A 22,107-nucleotide genomic window follows, 5' to 3' on the forward strand; every position below is an offset into this window, starting at 1 on the left:
ATCAATGACAAAGTTCCTCATGGTTTCTTATTCAATTTACCCCTTATCACAGTCTTAGAAGTAATAAGATATCTCAAAAACCTTGAACCCAAAAAGGCTGCGGGTTTAGGCAGTCTAGGCCCAAAAATTTTAAAAACGTCAGCTGAGGTGATTTCAGGTTCACTTACTCATATTACAAATTTATGTCTAACTAATTGTATTTTTCCAGATAGTTAAAATAGTCCTTCATAAAAAGGTCCCAAAGAAATTATTTCAAATTACAGACCAATTTCCATTTTACCTACCATTTCTAAAATCTCATATCAACATATATCAACCAACAATAAGTCTTTCTTCGAAAATTTCAATTTATTTTATGTAAACCAGTCGGGTTTTAGAGAGAACCATTCTTGTTCACTAGTTAAAATCACAGATAATTGGCTTGAAGCTTTAGACCAAGGTAAATTGACAGGTGTTGTCTACCTGGATTTTAGGAAGGCTTTCGATCTTATAGACCACCAGCTCCTTCTTGATAAACTTACTTTATATAAATTTCACCCTTATTTGTTATATTTAATTAAATCGTATTTATCAAACCGTACCCAAAAAGTCTGTCTTGGTAATTTCAAAACAATACATAAAAAAATAAAATTTTTATTTCTTATTTTCATTAATGATCTTCCCCTTGTTATAAAAAATTCTACTTCTGAAATATTTGCCGACGATACTACCATATATTATTCTGATGAAAAACTTGGCTGCATTCAGAGTTGTCTTCGGAAAGACTTAGACATTATCAGCCAATGGTGTCATGATAACGGTATGGTAATAAACACAAAGAAAACTAAAAGTATGTTAATAAAAAACGTAAGCGACAGTAAAAAGTCTTTCTCTGTCTATTGGTAAGTTAGACAATGTATCCGAAGCTGTCTTACTCGGAATTACAATAGATGATCACTTAGACTGGGGAAAACATTTAACAAAACTTCACTCGTTCGTGTCATCTAAAATATATCTTCTTAATAGAATTAAAATATTATTTTTACAATGCCTATGTATTATCACATTTAAATTATTGTAATAATGTGTGGGGTAATGCTTAAACTTGACTTCCTATTTAAGCTACAGAAACGGGCAGCGTGCAGTATCCTTGACGCGAACTATGATGCAAGATCGGCAGACTTTTTTTCTCAATTAAATTGGTTAACTCTTGAACAACAAATTAAATATAAGACTGGGATACTGACATACAAAATTATGAACGGAAAATGTCCTCATTACTTTCAAAATTATTTTCGGTTACAATCTTCAATTTCTACCACAACTCTCTGTCTACGTTCGGAATCGAAAAATTCATTACATCTACCCAAGTGCCGGATTGAGGCCATGAAAAGGACATTTAAATACAAGGCTAGTTTACTTATTCATTACCTCAAGTACTTAAACAATCCAAAAATGTTTTAAAACAGGACTGAAAAGGGAACTACAATAATAAGAGTGACTAGACTTATTTTACAAATATCCTATTATCTTTAATGTTCTAAAGATTACTTTTATTTCATTTCCTTTTTACATATATTTGAATCACTTTCATGTGACCCCTAATTTTCATCATTCATTTTGTATCTTATTTCTATTTTCCATTTTTATTACCTTATCATTTTGTAAATATGTTATTCTAGTTGTATGTAGAAAGATCCCAGGGAGGATTGCCTTGTTCAACTGGGTTTCTAATAAAGTTATTATTATTATTATTATTATAATATAACTGTACTAAATACACTAAATTCCAATGAGAAACTCCATGTTTATAAAATATTACTGAAATTTCTAAATATTTTGATTATGTGATGATTTTCTTTGCTTTAAGGGTTTTGGTGTTGGATGGAAATCTCTTTTGGTGTAGGATGGAATTAAATACACGTGGCACAGAGTGGGGCTTTGCAAATGTAGCAATTTGCTAAAGACCCTAAAAATATCAACCTTCGCCGATAATTAGGTCAAGAACAGTCTAAAGTTGAGAAATTTTCATCATTTAGAAGATTCCAATACCGGAAGTAGACGCAAGGCCTCACAAATGAAAGTATCAGCAGGTAGCCAAGGTCAGTGACCTTTGATCTCGTAAAGGAGAAGGTCTAAAGTGATCAAGATCAAGAGATATAAGTCATCAAAATTTCAAAATGCACACGGCTATAAAACCGGAAGTTGACATAGGACAGCAAGTATAAATAGATAGCCAATGCCAATGACATTTAATCCTACAAAGGTCAAGGTCAATAAAGGTCAAGGTCAAAAATTGAAAATTTTCAAAACCTGTCCCTTTTTAGAACTATGAAGCTGGAACAACTGACCTTCTAAGACAAAGTGGCTCAAAACATGAAGTAATTGTTTTTAAAGTTCCATTTTTAACAAATGTATTCTTGGCGAGTTATGCCTCTGGTCAAAAATGTCAATAATGAGTAATTTAACCCGAATGTGCCACGCCCATTTCATTTATCTGATTAAGTTAATTGATATTTTAAATGTTATGTCGTGTATCAAATTTCAAGCTTCTACATCATACAGGTCAAAAGATATAGGTCAACAAAAGTCAAAAAAGGTCAAAATCGCAAAATGAAAATATCCAAATTTTAAAACCCGTTCCTTTTTAGGATGTGCCACGCCCACATAACTTTTTTGTCATAGGTGAATTCATATTCACAGTGTCTAGTTGTATTCCAAATTTCAAGGTTCTACATCAAATAGGTCATAAGATATACATACACCAAGCTCAAAGAAACACATATATTGTAAAAAAAAAAACCTCAAATTTGAAAAGATCACGAATTTCAATTTTGATTTACAAAAGCGATTGTTATATATCAATGTAAAGTGCATGAGAAGCACATCAGGAAACCGAAAAAATTAACCCTCTCAGTTAATTAGGTCACGTGCTAGAGCAGTCCAAAGTTGCGAATTTTCGGACAGCTATAAAACCGGAAGTACATGTCTGAGGTCAAATGTCAAAGTTTCAACTGATAGCCAAGGTCAAGGTCACGTGGTATGAGCGTTTAGAAAAAAATTCAACTGGAAGTTGCAAAAAAGCAAAAGCGAAATTCAAAATTTGGCTCTCAACGTTTTTTGCGCAATCGATTGCATAATACATACACATCAAAATTGAGCATATCAACATTTACCATGAGGCCCCATTTTGAGTTTTACAAAAGTATGTTTTTTCAAGATGGCGGCCAAAGTATCACTTCCGGTCTGGATTGTTTTTCTTCGTTTTTTATAATAGCATTTACTTACGATCAGCATAAATTTCAATTACACCGGAAGTTATTCGACCGGAAGTGGATTGCACTTTCAATTGATTTCCCGTTTAAAACCGGAAGTAAAGTTAAATATTTGACAACTACATATTATTTACTTAAGTGATGCCCATTTGCATATTAAATTTCAAATCAATCGATGCAAAAACAAAAAAGTCGCCAAAAAATTGCAAAATTTGATCGAAAAAAGCGAGTGACAAATTTTCGAATTTCGTAATTCTGCAAGTGCTATCAGATCAGAAATTACAGACACATTCTATAAATGAAAGTCCGCAGAAAATCGACGCAAAAATGCGCCTTCTAGAGCCGATTTTCGACATGTTGAAGTGGGCCACTTCCAGTTTTGCAAAAATGTTCCAAAATATATTTATGCAACACGTCCCCACTACAGAAGGTCTAGGAAAGTTGAATGATTGCTGCAGCTACTTCAGTCTAGGCTCAGGAAGGTGTGTAAAAAACAAAAAGTGCGTATTACACCTGTAGCATTGAATGAAAATCGAATGCAACATAATCACCATTCGGCAATTCCCGGACAATTCGGCAATTAACGTTAAAGCTGAAGACACATACATGCGGCTGCGATGCCTGTTTTGCGATTATGCGGTACCGTTGTGGCAGGTATGACTTTTTGGTCCGGTGAAACGCAGCGGGGAAGTATAGCAACGCTATGCAACAGCATGTATGTGTCATGTCAAATGTATACCCTTGTTTGTTTCGATCCGGTGAAACTCTGTGGTGAAATGAACGCATCGCATCGCATCGCCGCACCGTACCACGAACCGCATGTATGTGTCTTTAGCTTAAGATGAATGTCATTCGGCAATTGATAGTGAATTTCGCTTTGTGAATCGGCGAGACTCTTTACATCCGGTATTTAGCAGTTATTAGTCAAGTCATAGTAAAAATGCGACCTAAATTTAGTCCAAATATCAACTTTAAGAGCGAATGACGTCAATACCGGATGTGATACAGAAATCAAAATGTTTATCAACTCGTAAATTTTCAGATCGATCGAAATAAAATTGTAGAGGTTGAAAAAAACCGTTATTATTAAAAGAAAAAAGTCAGCGACAAAAGTCAAAATCTTAAATTTTTTAAAGTGCTATCCTTTAGCCATTACTAAAAAGTAAAGAACAAAACAAAAATTTGATCAAAAATTGATTCAGTAATTCGAAAGATGTCAAGAGTGGCTACGTCCTACGTCATTTCCGGTTGAAAAAAATGCGTCATTTTACATTTAAGCAACAACGACACGCTCTTTATGACAGATAATGATGTCAGTTAATGTGTGACATGTGCAGTTTTGGCTTGGCGCTCTTACCAGAATAGAAAAAAAATACAGCGATAAAACGTTGCATTTTAAAGTCACAGTGGGATTTTCTACCGAAAAGAAAAGCATGTAAACATTCAATAGTCAAAACATCGTTTAAACCGTTTAACATTCGGCAGTGAAAAGACGTTGGAATTTGATACCATTCGGTACTAAAAGATGTTAACATTCGGTAGTAAAAAGTCGAATTTTCAAATATCTGTAAAGTTAAAAGTACAAATCGAACAACAAAAATGAAAATATTTTTGGAATGGTCTCGTCAAATACAATAACTTGTGTTACGGTCAAGAGGTCAACAAAGGTCAAATAAAAGAGATATAAGCCTTAAAAGTGTTGAAAATTACTGTATATGGACGTGTGTAAAAGCGTAAATATATGTCGGTCATCAAAGATAAAAGTATGAATGGACATCATAGATCAATAACCTTTGACATTGTAAAGACCAAGGTCATGCATGCAAATGGTCAAAATATGACAATTTTATGAATTGTAAAACCTATTCCCTTTTTTAAAGAAAAAGGCCCAAAACAAAATGTAACTCTATCACTTATGGTCCCAAATAGTGATTTATTTTTATGTAAAATTTCGATGACGACAAATACAAACTTTGCGAGTTATAACAATTTGAAATATTTAAGTTAAAGGTAAAAGTAACCCGGATTTCTCTAATAATTTGTACAATGTCAAATAATGTTCAAAATTTCAAGTGTTTACAATCATTAGAGTCATGAGATATTCGTGGCTTAAATTTTTTTAAGGCAAAGGTGACTGTCAGTGGATTATAGACACCATTAAAATTACGCACAGTTTATAGAAATCAATAAAAAAATTTCAAATTTGAAAAAGCGCAATTTTAATCAAAATACCAATTGTTATATATCATTTGAAATAATAGATTGCATGTAGAAGGACATAAGAGAAATTTTCACGTATGTAAATTAGGTCACGTGACAGAAAGTAAAAAATCGCGATTTTCAATTGGCTGTAGAACCGGAAGTTAACGATGCACAACAAAAGTGAAGATATTATAGGATATATCTCGTAATGGGCAACAACTTTTGTTCAGGTCAAAAGGTCAAATTAAAGTAATATGAGCCTTTGAAGTTTCGAAAATTGCTGTTTTTGGACGTCTGCAAAACCGGAAGTATATATCGGACATCAAAGATCAAAGTAAGAATGGTCATCTTAAGTCAATGACCTTTGACCATGAAAATTTTTAAAATTGTTAAACCTATTCCCTTTTTTAATGTAAAGAACGCAAACAACTGTGATCTTATCACAAATTGTCCTAAGTATTGATCTATTTTCATGCAAAATTTCTAGGGTGACAATTGCAAATATTTCAGGTAACTGTAAATGCACACCGGATGTGTCACGCCTACTTCAAAAATTTCAATTTGTCTGTGATGATGTGTACATTGTTAAATAATGTTCAAAAAGTGTTTACAATCATTAGATCATGAGATATTCGTAGTTAAAAGTTTTTTTTAAGGCAACGGTGACTGTCGGTAGATTATAGACACCGTGAATTTACGCACAGTTACTATAGAAGTCAGAACAAAATTTTCAATTTTTAAAACGCGCAATTTTGATCAAAATGTCAAGTGTGATATATCACCAAAAAGAAAATTCCATGCACTCAAAGAATATATAAAATTTTTTGTCGTATGTCGTTGTCCGGCATTAAATTATACAATGACTCGTGTTACAAAATTCACTATCCAGAGATGAATTTTGTTTTGAAGTTAATTTAGTTAAATTCTGTTTTCGGTTCATTGAATTGGTTATAGAAATTAATGACCCAGGAAAAAGTATAAGGAATGACACATGATATATATATATATCTTTAAGTTTGGAAATAAAGGCTTAAATGGGTCTAAAATGTCAATAGTGTGTTTTAAGTACCTACATTAAGGGGATAAGGAGATACAAAAGACATTAATATGGAAATACTTCTTCCAGAATTCAGTACTCAACATAACGTTAAGTAAACGTGTGTATACACTAAAGTCTTCTTTTTTGAATTCTTTAAGATTTTCTGAAGGTTCTTGCTTCCCTGGAACCTGGTCTTTTTAAAGTCTTAAAATCACAATCATGAAGCAATATAACAATTTTGATCATGCACGAGTATGTCCTATTAATCCGCAAGGTAGCATACGCACACTGGCAGCTGTCAGAAATGATAAAACAGACTAAAGTATGATTTGTTTTCATGTCAAAGAAATTTTAATAGTTTGAATTCAATGATATATATATTTACTGCCAGTTATTTATGCTTAGAAATTCCACCAAGGTTTTAAATATAGCTTTTGAGTGAAACGTCAAGTCAGACACGATATTTCGGTGAAAAATTATCCGATCATCACGAAAATCGATAGGGATCATCTTCATAATGACATTGACATACAAAATCAAAAGAATCTGTACAGAATTGTAGCCTGTAGAGTGAGCACGAGTTGCACAATATAGCTAATAGAGTAAAACGTTAAGTCAGACGCGATATTTCGGTGAAAAATTATCCGATCATCACGAAAATCGATAGGGATCATCTTCATAATGACATTGATACACAAAATCAAAAGAATCTATAAAGAATTGTAGTCTGTAGAGTGAGCACGAGTTGCACAATATAGCTAATAGAGTAAAACGTCAAGTCAGACACATATTTCGGTGAAAAATTATCCGATCATCGCGAAAACCGATAGGGATCATCTTCATAATGACATTGACACACAAAATCAAAATCAAAAGAATCTGTAAAGAAGTGTAGCCTGTAGAGTGAGTACGAATCAAATGTGAACGGACGGACGGACGGACTGAACGACAGGGTGATTACAATATACGCCCATCTTATGTGTGGGCGTATAAAAATGGTAAACAACTTACCTCCTCTCCTTTGTTAGATATTTCATAATGTAAAATCATTTCAACAGCTTCAACATTCTCTTCGTTAATAGCATGTAATAAAGCATCACCTATTTCAATACCGTTATTCAGCAATAACTCTATCATTTCTATATTTTCATTTTCTATAGCTATTAATATCGCAGTTCGTCCAAGTGTATCAATACAGTTTATATTAAAATTATTCACTTTAAATTGTTCTACAATTTGTCTAGTCGTTGGTACGTCACCTCTTTCGACCGCTAGCAGGTATTGTTTTTCTTTGTTAGTCAAATCAACCTCTTTACGTATAATTCCAAAAGATTCAGTCTCGTCTAAATTAGGATTCATGAAATAACCTGTATTCATTACAGATTTCTTATATTCAGAATATACCTTATCCATTTCGGTTGAACCTGAAATAATACCATGTATTCCAATATTATTGGCCTTAATTAAAGAAAAAAAAGCTGGGCTGCATGATAAATACCAATAATGACTAACCTGTTTGATACTCAACATTCGAATTCCTATCTATATCAATAATTTGCACTAACTAGTTTCAGACTATCCAATAGAATGCACAAAGGAAGGAACCATTGTAGAGTAAAAACGTCGGTTGATAAATTAGTTATTGATTTAGTTCATGGGCGTCGGCTCTAGTATATATATAGTGGTGTTAAAATGGATTTTTAAATGATACAGGATAGTAGTATGACAATCTTTAAAAAGATGGTACATACCTTGTAATTCAATCTATGATTAGAATTATAACCAAAATATAATGGACAACACTACATACATTAAGCTGTGTGCACAATCATTATATTGGTTTTCCACTCTCTTCATTGACCGACTATAATCGCGCGTGCCGTGAGTGACTTCACTACATTCCTGTTCAAATACATTATCTTCAGCAAATTCCAAATACTTAGCCTTTACGAAATTATATCGACTTTCTATTGCGTTTTCGGGGGAAAATTGCAAATAAAAAATTTCTGTTTAGATGTGCAAAATCACCAAAAATGTTCGAAAGGTAGTGGGGTGTGTTATTATTGCTAGTCTATCTGAACGATTTCCTGATTATTGAACTTAAATTTGAGAAGTTTTATTCAAATTCTTGTCACCTACAACAGTCGACAGCACCATTTTTCATGCCCCGTCTAGGGCTGTCGTTACCAAATTCTACCAGACCATCAAACCAAGACTAGAAATATCATATTCGACTGAAAACATGATGATCAACAGACGCCACTACCAAATAGAGTCACCATCCTATCTTAACAGAGTCCGTAGTTCTCTCGCAGGTAAACGCTCTTTTCACTTTCAGATTCTCCATCTCCAAATTCACAATCATCCCCACGTGATCCAGTCTCCCGTTGATATATTTTACCATTTCACTTGTCACCTACAACAGTCGACAGCACCATTTTTCATGCCCCGTCTAGGGCTGTCGTTACCAAATTCTACCAGACCATCAAACCAAGACTAGAAATATCATATTCCCATCGACTGAAAACATGATGATCAACAGACGCCACTACCAAGTAGAGTCACCATCCTATCTTAACAGAGTCCGTAGTTCTCTCGCAGGTAAACGCTCTTTTCACTTTCAGATTCTCCATCTCCAAATTCACAATCATCCCCACTTGATCCAGTCTCCCGTTGATATATTTTACCATTTAATGAAAAATCATTGCGACTTAGACAAATCATCGGGTTAATTTCACAATATATTATTATTATGTGTCATAATATCATAGCTTTCCAACGATTTTCACAAAATATTTCACTTTATAATTTATCACCATTTTTCTGTTCCAATATTAGACATAACTTAGTTATAGGTCGTGTTAAGGTCGTTGATTTGGTTTTGATTTTAACACTGCGTACATCTCCATGTTTGTCTTGGAATGTTTCTATAACGCGCCCTTATAGCCATGAACCTCGCGGAAGAGTCTCATCGACGCTTAGTGCGAAATCACCTTCACGAAAGTTTCTGCGAGAATTAAGGAATTGTTCATTTAATATTGATTGAAGTACTTTCCTAATAGTCCTTATTTGGCGCTTCCACACGCCACCATGGTGTGAGGCTGCAGGCGGATTAAAATGCCACCTTAATCCTACTTTGATTCAACTAAGATTTAACACTTTGATGTTCAGTTCACTGTTTGCCCCAACAAAATTGGTGCCATTATCTTTCACTAGTCCACGTCGAGCTATAAACCTTCGAATGGCAGTAATGCACGTGAATACAATCCCATATCGTTTCTTTAAAGATCGACCACATTTCACTTGAAATGGATTGAAATAGTCCATTCCCACACTATAGGATGCAGGTTCATCTGGTTTCTAATGGACTTCTGGCTGAGCAGCAGAGCTTGACGGACGTGTGTAAGATCGCTCTCGGATTCATTTAAATGTATTGACGGGAGTTTTGAAAAGTTTGAAAGCTATTTACTTGGATATATAGATCCTTTGGTGAATACGGACCCAGTCCTATATAAGGGCGCCATGGCCTCTTCATTTAGTCAACGACGACAAGGGTAATACTTTACGAATATTTGCATCAATTATCGTTCAAATTGAAGAATTATGTGGAATTGACTTGGATTATATAGATATGAAGTTACATTATGTGATAATGAAGCCTGTAATATTGTATGTAAAGAAAGATTATTTATTGATGAAAACCAAGTGAGCTGTTATCATGTTGACAAAAAATTGAAAATTGTGAGAACAACATCGAAGACTCAATGTTAGAAGAGAAATTAAAGAAATGGAATGTTTCGTTAGATGGTCCTACAAAAGAGAGGGTAGATAGGGCCGCATGGACATTTTAGAAGAAACTGTAAAACCAAAAAATGGGATATTTGTGACTATTTCGGTGATGACATTTCTAAACCGCGAGCTATTAAAAGAAAACCCGCCCAGACGATTACACCAGAGAAATCGGACAATAAAAAATGCAAATCCCAAGGTAATATTGCTTGTGAAAACCCCAGAAAGTGGGAATGTGAACAGAACGTGGAACCTGTCAATGATAATCCGTCTAGCCGAGAGAACCATTTGGAAATTGTGTAAAACGTTGTGGAATGGTAATGTGCATTTTAGTTATTATGGTGAGAGTTGAAGAGGTGTTGCAATTCTTGTTAATAAAAAATTTAAATCATGTGTTAATTTTGATCTTGAGGACAAAAATGGAAGAATAGTTAAAATCAATGCCATCATTAATGAACGAATAGTCCATATTTATTCCATATATGTTCCCAAAAACCATTCTGAAAGGATTGAATTTTTAAAATATTTTAGTAGCCATTTCCTTCATAATTCAATTCATAATATCGTTTGTGGTGACTTTAATGAAGTTTTGGACCCACGCCTAGACAGAGGAACCGGAATGGTGACAATTCGTGTCAGCTCAGTATATTTAATAATTTCGTTGAAAAATATAATTTTTTTAGATGCTTTTATATACGTTCACCCCCCAAAAAATACATTTCACTCGTGTACAGCATTGAGATTGATCTCTTTAACTTAGCCGTCTAGACTATATTTTATATAGTGATTCTTTAAACGCCTTATGTAAGCATTCCTATTCCTAGTGAATCCTAATATAGGTTCTTTTCCTAACGCAAATTCTCCTGGAATAAGTCAAAGAGAACCAAACGAACCAAATCAATCTGTGGTCAATCCTAACATATAGCATATCGGTATTGGTATGGAACGTTAATGGTTTGCGGTCAAAGTATAACGATTCTGATTTTTCGAAACATATTTCAAATTACGATCTACTATTGTTGTCTGAGACATGGCTTAGTGATTCATCTATTTCCCTATTAGATTTCTCCCCGGGTACATTTATTAATCGCAGTAAACATTTTCGAACGGGAAAAGAAAAGGCTACATGGGGAGGTATAGCTGTTTTCATGAAACCAGGCACGGAGAGTTATTGTAACATTGTATTCCAACTCCTTTGGGGTCTCTGCGTCATCCTAGTACATGGTGATTGTGCTCCTTTAAAAGATGATTTGTATATCATTTTTGTGTATATCCCACCAGAAAGTAGTAATTTTCATAACATTTGTGGTCTTGATTTATTCTTGGAACTTGAGCAAGTGTATGCTAAGTATTGGAAACTGGGGAAAGTGATTATGTGTGGTAATCTTAACAGCAGAACTCGAAATGAAAATGAACAAATTGTCAATGATATCATTCTATCTTATATTCGCTCTGATATTGATTTCGATGATATTGAGTATGATGTGGAGACCCGGTCTTCTGAAGACACTGTCTTGAACAATTTTGGTAAAAAACTTATAGGGTTTTACTGGCTGTAAATTCTTAATGGAAGATTCTAATCGTGGTTCCAGTTTAATTGACTATGTTCTCGCTGATATAAGAGCTCTAAGCAATATAACCAAGTTTGGTGTAAATACATTCAATGAGTTTTCTTACCATGCATCATTATGTTTTCGAGTGAAACTTGAACATAAGCATAAGTGTGTGACTCCCTTAGTAAAAAATTCAAAAGATCACCAACGATTGAACAGGTGGAATCCAAGTAAATCTTCCGAATTAAAGCAATTGTTATTGAGTGAACTGGATTCTTTAACTAACTTAGTTAACTCGTCGCCCATGAGTGTCGATAATATAGCAAAAAATATATCGTGTGTATTGCAGGATGTAGGAGCTAGGTGTCTTGGTGTCAAGACTGTTAAATCTTCCACTCGTAGTTCAACAAAAAAATCATATAGCAATGAATGGTTTGACTCGAAGTGCAGGCTAGCCCGTCAAGATTTTAATCGTGTAAGAAACAAATATCTTCGTAAACGATGTTCTACGAATCGTAAATGTTTTTGCTCAGCTCGTAGTTATTACAGTAAAGTTAAACGCCACGCAAAATTTAAGCTGTCAAAACTGAAAGCTAGGAAGATTAGTTCTCTTCACAAGTGTGATCCTAAACAATTTTGGAACGAGATAAAATCGAGTTATCATCAAGTCCCCAAAACCGATCTCTGTGTTAATGATTTCTTTGAACATTTCAAGGCCGCCTTTGGTAACGAATTGAATAGTTCCTCTAATACTCTCAATGATGTATCTGATCATAATGGTAGCACTATTAACATTCCGGACCTCGATTCGACCATAACGATTGAAGAGGTAACTAAAGCTATCCACAAGCTAACTGTGTGGTGAAATCTTCATAGAGGGATGTGTTACATTAGCACCCGTTCTGTGTTCCTTTTTTAATATTATTTTTGACACTGGATGCTATCCCACAGAATAATAATAATATTATTATCGTCCCTGTTCCAAAGAAGGGCAATTTAAATGACACTGATAACTACAGAGGGATATCAGTTATGAACATAATCGCAAAATTGTTTTCTACTATTCTAAACTGTAGACTTATGAAATGGTCTGAATCCAATTATAAATTTGATGAAAGCCAATTTGGGTTTCGATATGATCACTCCACAATCGATGCTATTTTTATTCTCCAAAGTCTAATTAGTCGTTTTCTTGATAATAAGAAAAAGTTCTTCTGTGCATTTATTGATTGGAAAAAAAGCATTCGATTTGATTGATAGGGATCTTCTCCTTACAAAACTGTTTGTGTTCGGTGTAAGTAATAAAATGGTTAAAATGATTCAATCGATGTACAAAACAGCTAATAATATCGTGAGATTCAGAGGTATGCTATCTGAGAAATTTGCAACTTTCTCTGGTGTAAAGCAGGGAGAGCCTCTCTCACCATTACTCTTCTTAATCTTTATCAATGATCTACACGACTTCCTTACCTCTAGTACGGCTAATCGGGGATTTGTCAATCTTGGTAATCTTTTTATCTTTTTGTTATTATTCGCGGATGATACTGCTCTTTTTGCTACCACCGCTGACGCACTTCAGATTCTATTAGATAAGTTCAATATGTATTGTGAAAAATGGCATCTTGTTATTAATGTACAAAAAACTAAAGTTATTTTTAGTTGTGGTAAACAACTTGATAGTCCTACATTCACTATTAATAAGAAACCTCTTGAGACTGTATCTGAATTTGTATATCTAGGGATTTTATTCTATCAAAATGGTACCTTTCATAAAGCTGAAAAAAGGTTGGCTTCTCAGGGTAGAAAGGCTCTTGGAGCTGTGATTAGCCGTGCTGGCTCACTTTGTCTTGACATCCGAAGCAAATGTACACTATACAACTCATGTGTGGCTTCAGTCCTTTTGTACGGATGTGAGGTATGGGGCTTTATTAAAGGTCGAAATATTGAAATTATCCAGAATGACTTTGTAAGATACACTCTGTCTCTGGGTAAAGCGACGCCTTTAATAGCCGCCATCTCTGAAATTGGATTATACCCTTTATCGGTTATTAGAAAATGTCGTATTCTGAAATATTGGCAACGGATAGCCCTGTCTAATAACCCGCTACTTCGTGCTGTATATGAAGCTCTATGTAGCGATGCCCTTAGTGGCAAACATAATTGGTTATATAACGTGAAAATTCTGTTAGATCAGATCGGTTTTTCTTATGTATTTACTAATCCAGGTTCTGTTTATTTTAAGTCTTTAAAATCACGTATTTACGACCAATATGTTCAGGAATGGTGGTCGTCCCTCGTTGAATCTAGCAAATTGAGATTTTTTAGAAATTTTAAAATTAATTCTCAATATGAAACATACCTTGATGCAAATATTGCAACGAAATTCCGTAGTATCATTTGTAAATTTCGTTGCGGTAATCTACAGCTGCGTGTCGAGACTGGTAGATATACTAAGATACCTCGTGACAAAAGAATCTGTGAATGTTGCAAGTCAAAACATTATATAGAAGATGAATTTCACTTTTTGCTTTGTTGCCCCATCTATAGCCATCTTCGCCAGAAGTTTTTTCATAAACAATTTTGGTCATTTCCTTCCCTTCTCAAAATGAACATTCTAATGAATCCGAAATCCCACTCCCAAGTTCTTTCACTTGGTAGATATCTCTACGAGGCTTACAAACTCCGAGAAACAATCGTAATTAATCTGTAATGTATTAAATATGCATTAGCTGAATGCTATTTTAAATGTATTGTATTGTTCGTGTGTTACTTTTCCAGCTTGTCTTACCATATTTGCATTTATTGTATACCATGTATATATTTCATGTATTATTTTCCTATTAGGAAAGCTATACTACCTATGTTTATATGTTTTTCTGTATTGTAACTCGAATGTATGTAAATTTAATTATGCAGGCTACGTTTTTTTCTCTGTATTTGCTATAGCAAGTATTTGCTTGTCAATAAAGTATAGTAGTAGTAGTAATATACAGCCAACATCCTTTTCAGACTACAATTTTTTCGTTACTCGAAAGAGGCCCTGGCCTGTGGATTATCAATAACACTTTATTTAATGATTCTGTGTATAAAAATATGGCCAAGAATGTAATCAGGTGAGTAATGTTGTATATATGGATGCTCCAATCGTCTAGTGGGACACTTTAAAATATTTAATTAAGAAAGAAATAAACGGTCATGTATGCCAAAATTATATCTCAATTAGAAAAAAGAGAGTTTTGGGATATTTCCAATAAACTCTTTAAAGAGCAGGAGAAGGTCAGTAAGAATTTAAAGTTTGACCCATTTCTTATTCAATTAGAAAGTAGGATTGAAGCACATGAAATTAAAAAGTGTCAGGGTGCTATACTTAGAGCTAAAGCTCAAGACACATTGAAAAATGAAAAAATGCATTCTGTATATAATAATCATAATATACTTGTAAATGACCCTGCCAATGTTATCCAAACTTGTACAAACTATTATAAAATATTGTATACTATTGACACACAAACCAACCCCACATCAGATCAAAACTCAGAATATTTGTGATACTTGTTTGAGTGAGACTGATAGAGGCATTTGTGATGCACCCATCACACGTCAAAAGGTATATACAGCCCTGTAGGTATGAAAAAGGGAAAATCCCCAGGCTCAGATGGTCTAACAAGAGAGTTTTATATACACTTTTGGGATGTGTTAGGCCCTATTTATATGTATATTTTAGATAAAGTATTTGATAAAAAGTCCTTAACAACTACTATGATGAATAGTGTCATAAGTATTTTTTATAAGAATAAAATAGATAAAATAGATTTGAAAAATTATCGTCCCATTGCTCTTTTAAATGTAGATTATAAAATATATACCCACTTAGTAAAGTTGTTGGTTCTTTTGTTCATGTGTTCCTGGCAGAGGTATTGCTGATAATATAGCCCCAAGAAGAGACTAAGCTAAGCTACATATAGCAACACTACATGCTATTTATTGAAACTTGACGCACTGAAAGCGTTCGATCGTTTACGTTTTTCTTATCTCTTTCAAATATTAAAGCAATTTGGATTTTATTTCACATATACTTTTGTTTTATAAAAATATTCGAATCTGTGTAAAAGTTATATATCAGTATGCAGATGATTGTACTATTACTGATCCAACTTTAGCCTCAGTTGATAATTGTGGGGCTTTGCTTTCATCTGAGTTGCGTAATTTTTGTGTCATACGATACGTTTAATGTCCATCTACAATCCTTAGGAAGCATAATTTTGATTTTCGGTTTTGCCTTTTTTGTACAACCTGATGTTTTTTTTCCAAAGTTTGAAGGCTTTTAACTCATGACCTTGATCTTTGATGACTTTTACATTGACCATGGTGATAAAGGCTGTCCTTGACCTTCTCTTGACCTTTGGGGTCAAACAGCAAATTCTGATTTTATAGGGGTCTAAATATGGTCAATTTGGCATTTTTGCAGTGCTGTATCTCAAACCCTAATTGATTTAGCGACATACTACGTTCAGATTAATAATGCACTTAATAAATGGATTCAATTTATATGGCATTTGATCGTGTCAAAGTCACCTTAAAGGAAATGTTGCAATTTCCTTCAAACTTTGAACGCTTCTACCAAATGAACTTGGCCTCGGATGTCGTTGATATTTACATTAATAATTACTATTGACTTCAGCTTTTACATGATGTTAATTTTTTTTATGTCCGACACGTAGTTTCGGTTTTATGGGTGTCACTGAAAGTTGAGTCTGCATCTTTAAAGTGTCCTAACATGTGCCCTATTAGAGATAGAGAAATAATTCTGTCGGATTCAAAATGCTGAGATCTTGAGCTTTTCAGTGATATATAACATGCATGCCTTACATGCAAATTCGAAAAACCCATTCACTTAACATGGGACTATTATTAGATAAATCGGCTAATTAGATTAACCTGGCTGTCAACCCCAATATAAATCAAAGTTTAAGTAGTTTCAGAGACACCCTCCCCTCTATATTTCTTTAAAATGATTTGTGTCCAGTTAAGGTATATAAATAAGCTCTAGGATTGATTGAACCGTGTTATACTGTAAGTTGGGCTTATGAAAGCACATTAAAGGTATACCCCCACTTAATTTTCCAACTTTCTTATTTCTTACCCGATTTTCACCAAACCTGGTATGTATGTGTATAATCCAATTCTAAATTTGATGGATATATCGAATTTGCGTAGTGCGCATGCGCATTACTAACTTTCTTATTTCTTATCCGAATTTCATCAAACTTGGTATGCATGTGTATAATCGAAATCTAAATTTGATGGATATATCGAATTTGCGTAGTGCGCATGCGCATTGCCAAATTTCTCATTTATTATCCGATTTACATCAAACTTGGAATGTATGTGTATAACCCAATTCTAAATTTGATGGAAATATTAATTTTTGTTGTGCGCATGCGCATTACAAACTTTCTTATTTCTTGTCGGAATTTCATCAAAATTGGTACGTATGTGCATAATCCAATTCTAAATTTGATGGAAATATTGAATTTTTGTTGTGCGCATGCGCATTACCAACTTTCTTATTTCTTATCCGAATTTCACCACACTTGGTATATATGTGTACAATCCAATTCTAAATTTGATGGAAATATTGAAGTTTTGTTGTCCGCATGCGCATTACAAACTTTCTTACTTCTTATCCGAATTTAATCAAACTTGCTATGTATGTGTATAATCCAATTATAAATTCAATGGAAATAACCAATTTTTGTTGTGTGCATGCGCATTACCAATTTTCTTATTTCTTATCCGGATTTCATGAAACTTGGTCTTTATTAATTGACAAACATTCTTTTATTCCTAGTCAATACATATAAAACTCTATGCACTTTTGGATTTTTGAATTTAGAGATGCAGAAAAGTATTTACATCAATGTAATTGCAATAGACTATCTTCGTATGTACCTCAATGTCGTAACCCGCCCTGCATCAGTACTGTTATTAGAACAGTTCCAGGTTTTGTTTTAATTTTAGCGTTTTTTTCAACTTCTACAATTTCATTTGAATTGGTCTAAAAATTTAATAATAGATAAGCATTTTGATTCCTGACAAAAATCTATTTTCAAAATTTCGATATCACTTCCGGTTTTGACGCCATTCGCCTCTAACCTTGAAATTTTAACTTCCGGAATTTTGTAGGTATTTGAAAAATTCTTTTTGAAATTAGTTAAAATTGTCCCTATAACAATTTTGGAATGAACAAATTTGAACCGGAAGTAACATGTTAGACGCCATCTTGATGTGACCAATTTTTGTAAAAATCGATATTAAGCTTCAGGGGTAAATCTGATTTGTGTGATTTTGGTGTCTAAAGAATCTGCAATCGATTGCTAACAAAACTTAGGAAGCCGATTTTTGAATTTTGGATTCGGATTTTTTATATTTCCGGTTTTATGTTTTCAGTAATTGTCAAAAATATTAAGGCTCATATCTAGTGACGTTGACCTTTGGTGACCTTGTGACTTGAACAAAAGTTGTTGCCCCTGACGAGATATATCCGATGATATCCTCACTTTTGTTGTGCATCGTTAACTTCCGGTTCTATAGCCATTGGAAAATCACGATTTTTAACTTTGAAGAGCTCTGTCACGTGACCTAATTAACATACGACAAAAATTCTTATATATTCTTTGAGTGCATGAAATCGCCTTTTTGGTGATATATCACACTTGATATTTTGATCAAAATTGCGCGTTTTAAAAAGTGAAAATTTTGTACTGACTTATATAGTAACTGTGCGTAAAATCACGGTGTCTATAATTTACCGACAGTCACCGTTGCCCTAAAAAAAAGTTTAACTACGAATATCTCATGATCTAATGATTGTAAAGACTTGAAATTTTGAACATTATTTAACAATGTACACATCATCACAGACAAATTAAAATTTTTTAAGTGGGCGTGGCACATCCGGTGTGCATTTACCTTTACCTGAAATATTTGCAATTGTTATAACTCTCATAGTTTGCAATTGTCACCCTAGAAATTTTGCATGAAAATAGATCACTGCTTAGGACAATTTGTGATAAGATTACAGTTGTTTGCATTCTTTACTTTAAAAAAGGGAATAGGTTTAACAATTTTATAAATTTTCATTTTTGATCTTTAACATGAATGACCTTGACCTTTGCATGGTCAAAGGTCATTGATCTAAGATGACCATTCTTACTTTGATTTTTGATGTGCAACATATATTTCCGGTTTTACAGACGTCCGAAAACAGCAATTTTCGAAACTTCAAAGGCTCATATTACTTTTATTTAACCTGTGTTGACCTTTTGACCTGAACCAAGGTTGTTGCCCATTACGAGATATATCCGATAATATTTTCACTTTTGTCGTGCTCCGTTAACTTCCGGTTCTACAGCCGATTGAAAATTGCGATTTTTAACTTAAAAAAAAGGTCTATCACGTGACCTAATTTACATAAGCGAAAATTTATCTTTTGTCCTTATTACCCACAATCTATTCTTTCAAATGATATATAACACTTGGTATTTTGATTAAAATTGAATTTGAAAATTTTGTATTGACTTCTATAGTAACTTCGCGTAATTTTAACGGTTTCTATAATCCACCGACAGTCACCGTTGCCTTAAAAAAAACTTTTAACTACGAATATCTCATGATCTAATGATTGTAAACACTTGAAATTTTGAACATTATTTGACATTGTACACATTATTCGCAAATCCGGGTTCCTTTTACCTTAAATAATTCAAATTCTTATAACTCGCAAAGTTTGCATTTTTCACCATCGAAATTTTACAAAATATTAAAGCACTATTTGGGACAATATCTGATAGAGTTACATTTTGTTTGGGCCTTTTACTTTAAAAAAGGGAATAGGTTTTACAATTTATAAAATTTTGATATTTTGACCATTTACATGCATGATTTTGGTCTTTAGAAGGTCAAAGGTTATTGATCTACGATGTCCATTCATACTTTTATCTTTGTCCGACATATATTTTCGCTTTTACAAACGTCCCAAAACAGCAATTTTCAACACTTTTAAGGCTTATATTCTCTTTTCTTTAACCTTTGTTGACCTCTTGGTCGAAACACAAATTATTGTACCTTTCCAAAAATATTTTCATTTTTGTTGTGCGAATTGAACTTTTAACTTTACAGCTATTTGAAAATTCGACTTTTTACTACCGAATGTTAACACCTTTTAGCACCGAATGGTATCAAATTCATGCGTCTTTTCACTACCGAACGGTAAACGGTTTAAACGATTTTTTCTACTATTTAACGTTTACATGCTTTTCTTTCCGGTAAGAAATCCCATTGTGACTTTAAAATGCAACTTTTTATCGATGTATCAGGTTGGATGCGCACTGCTTCGGTACCGTTATAAAGGTTCTATTTTTCTGAACGCACTGCATTGTTTTGCAAATGACTTTTTTTTTTTTGTCTACTTCTGGTCACGCTCCCCAGCCAAAACTGCACATGTCACACATTGTCTGACACTATTATTTCTTATACTTTGCGTGTCGCTACTGTTTAAATGTAAAATGACGCATTTTCTTCCAACCGGAAATGACGTATGGCGTTAACCATTCAATATCCAAATGTTAAAACCCGTTCCTTTTTTGGAACTATAAAGCTGAAACAACTGAGCTGTTAACACAAATTGGCCAAAAGGATGAGGTAATTGTGTGCAAAGGCCCTTTTTTAACAAATGTATCCTATGCGAGTTATGCCCCTCCCTTTAAATGTAAACAATTAGTAATTCAACCCGGATGTGCCACGCCCACCCCAATTTTTTTGTCATAGGTGAATTCATATTCAAAGTGTCTAGTTGTATTCCAAATATCAAGGTTATACATAAAATAGGTCATAAGATATACATACACCAAGATCAAAATGACACAAATATGGTAAAACAAAACTCAAATTTGAAAAAATCACCAATTTCAATTTTGCTTTAAAAAAGCAATTGTTCTATATCTATGTAAAGTGCATGAAAAGCTCATTAGGAAACCGAAAAAATTAACCCTCTAGGTTAATTCGGTCACGTGCTAGAGCAGTCCAAAGTTGCGAATTTGGCTTTTTACGGATAGCTATAAAACCGGAAGTACATGTTGGGGGTCAAAGGTCAAAGTATCAAAAGATAGCCAAGGTCAATGACCTTTGACCCTATAAAAGTCAAGGTCATCAAAGGTCAAGGTCACGAGATATACGCCATCAAATATTGAAAAAATTCAATCGCAAATTGCAAAAAAGCAAAATCGAAATTCAAAAATCGGCTTCCTGCGATCTTTCTTAATTTTTATGTTCTTTCATTTGACACCAAAACTTTGAAATTCGGTTCAGCCAAATTGGCTGAATAAAAATCTAAGAGTTTCAGGAAAATCAAAATGGTGGCCAAAGTATCACTTCCGGTCGGAATTTTATTTTAAAATCGGCCACAGATTTTTATTTTATATCGATCAACGAAATTCCGTTCATTTTAATAAATTTCACCGGAAGTTATTCGACAAATTCGATTTTGTACTTCAAGTGACTCAAACTCCGAAACCGGAAATGACGTAAAAAATCTGACTGTATCATATCATTTACTTAAGTGATGTCTATTTGCATTTTAAATTTCAGATCAATCGCTGCAAAAACAAAAAAGTAGCAAAAAAATTGAAAAATTTGATCGCAAAAAAGTTTGCGACAAAGTTTCGAATTTCGAAATTTTTCAAGTGTTATCTAGTCGACATTAGCCACCGGATGTTAAAATTGAAAACCCCGGGAAAATCGACGCATAAATGCGCCTTCTAGTGCCAATTTTCGAGTTTTGCACATGTTGAACTGTAGCACTTCCGGTTTTGCAAAAAAGATCCAAAATATATTTATGCACATCGTCGCCTATATCTAAGGTTCGTGAATGTTGAATGGTTGCTGCAACTATTGTAGTCTAAGCTCAGGAAGGTGTGTAAAAATCGAAAAAAAAAAAAAAAAAAAAAAAGAATTGACATTTCGATAACAAACTGGGACTTCGCGGTAGCAAAGTCCCACAACTAGAGCCACACGTGGCACAGAGTGGGACTTTGCAAATGTAGCAAAATGCAAAAGACTCTGAAAAAATCAACCTTCTACGATAATTACATCACGCGCAAGAACAGTCTAAAGTTGAGTAGTTTTGATTCTTTGGAAGATTGTTATACCGGAAGTAGACAGACCTCACAAATGAAAGTATCAGAAGATAGCCAAGGTCAATGACATTGAC

At 33.7% G+C, this 22,107-nt stretch overlaps 2 protein-coding genes across 2 annotated transcripts in view; one reads left to right on the forward strand and one right to left on the reverse strand.

Annotated features, from left to right (window-relative positions):
• The window catches only part of LOTGIDRAFT_111513 (hypothetical protein), a gene marked incomplete at both ends in the record, with an annotated part of 46,252 nt that extends 38,398 nt beyond the window's left edge, over positions 1-7,854 (reverse strand). Inside the window, one exon of the mRNA XM_009048980.1 lies at positions 7,503-7,854. Coding sequence (XP_009047228.1) covers positions 7,503-7,854 — 352 coding nt within the window. The remainder of the gene's footprint in view (positions 1-7,502) is intronic.
• Positions 7,855-11,850: 3,996 nt separating this feature from the next.
• LOTGIDRAFT_157217 (hypothetical protein) lies at positions 11,851-14,547 on the forward strand (the record flags this gene model as incomplete). The annotated part of the gene is made up of 2 exons (XM_009048981.1): positions 11,851-12,616; positions 13,577-14,547. The coding sequence occupies 2 exons, from the start codon at positions 11,851-11,853 to the stop codon at positions 14,545-14,547; spliced, it is 1,737 nt and encodes a 578-aa protein (XP_009047229.1).
• Positions 14,548-22,107: the final 7,560 nt, after the last annotated feature.

The sequence above is a fragment of the Lottia gigantea genome (genome assembly GCF_000327385.1).
Source record: "Lottia gigantea unplaced genomic scaffold LOTGIsca_13, whole genome shotgun sequence".
Classification (NCBI taxonomy): Eukaryota; Metazoa; Mollusca; class Gastropoda; family Lottiidae; genus Lottia; species Lottia gigantea.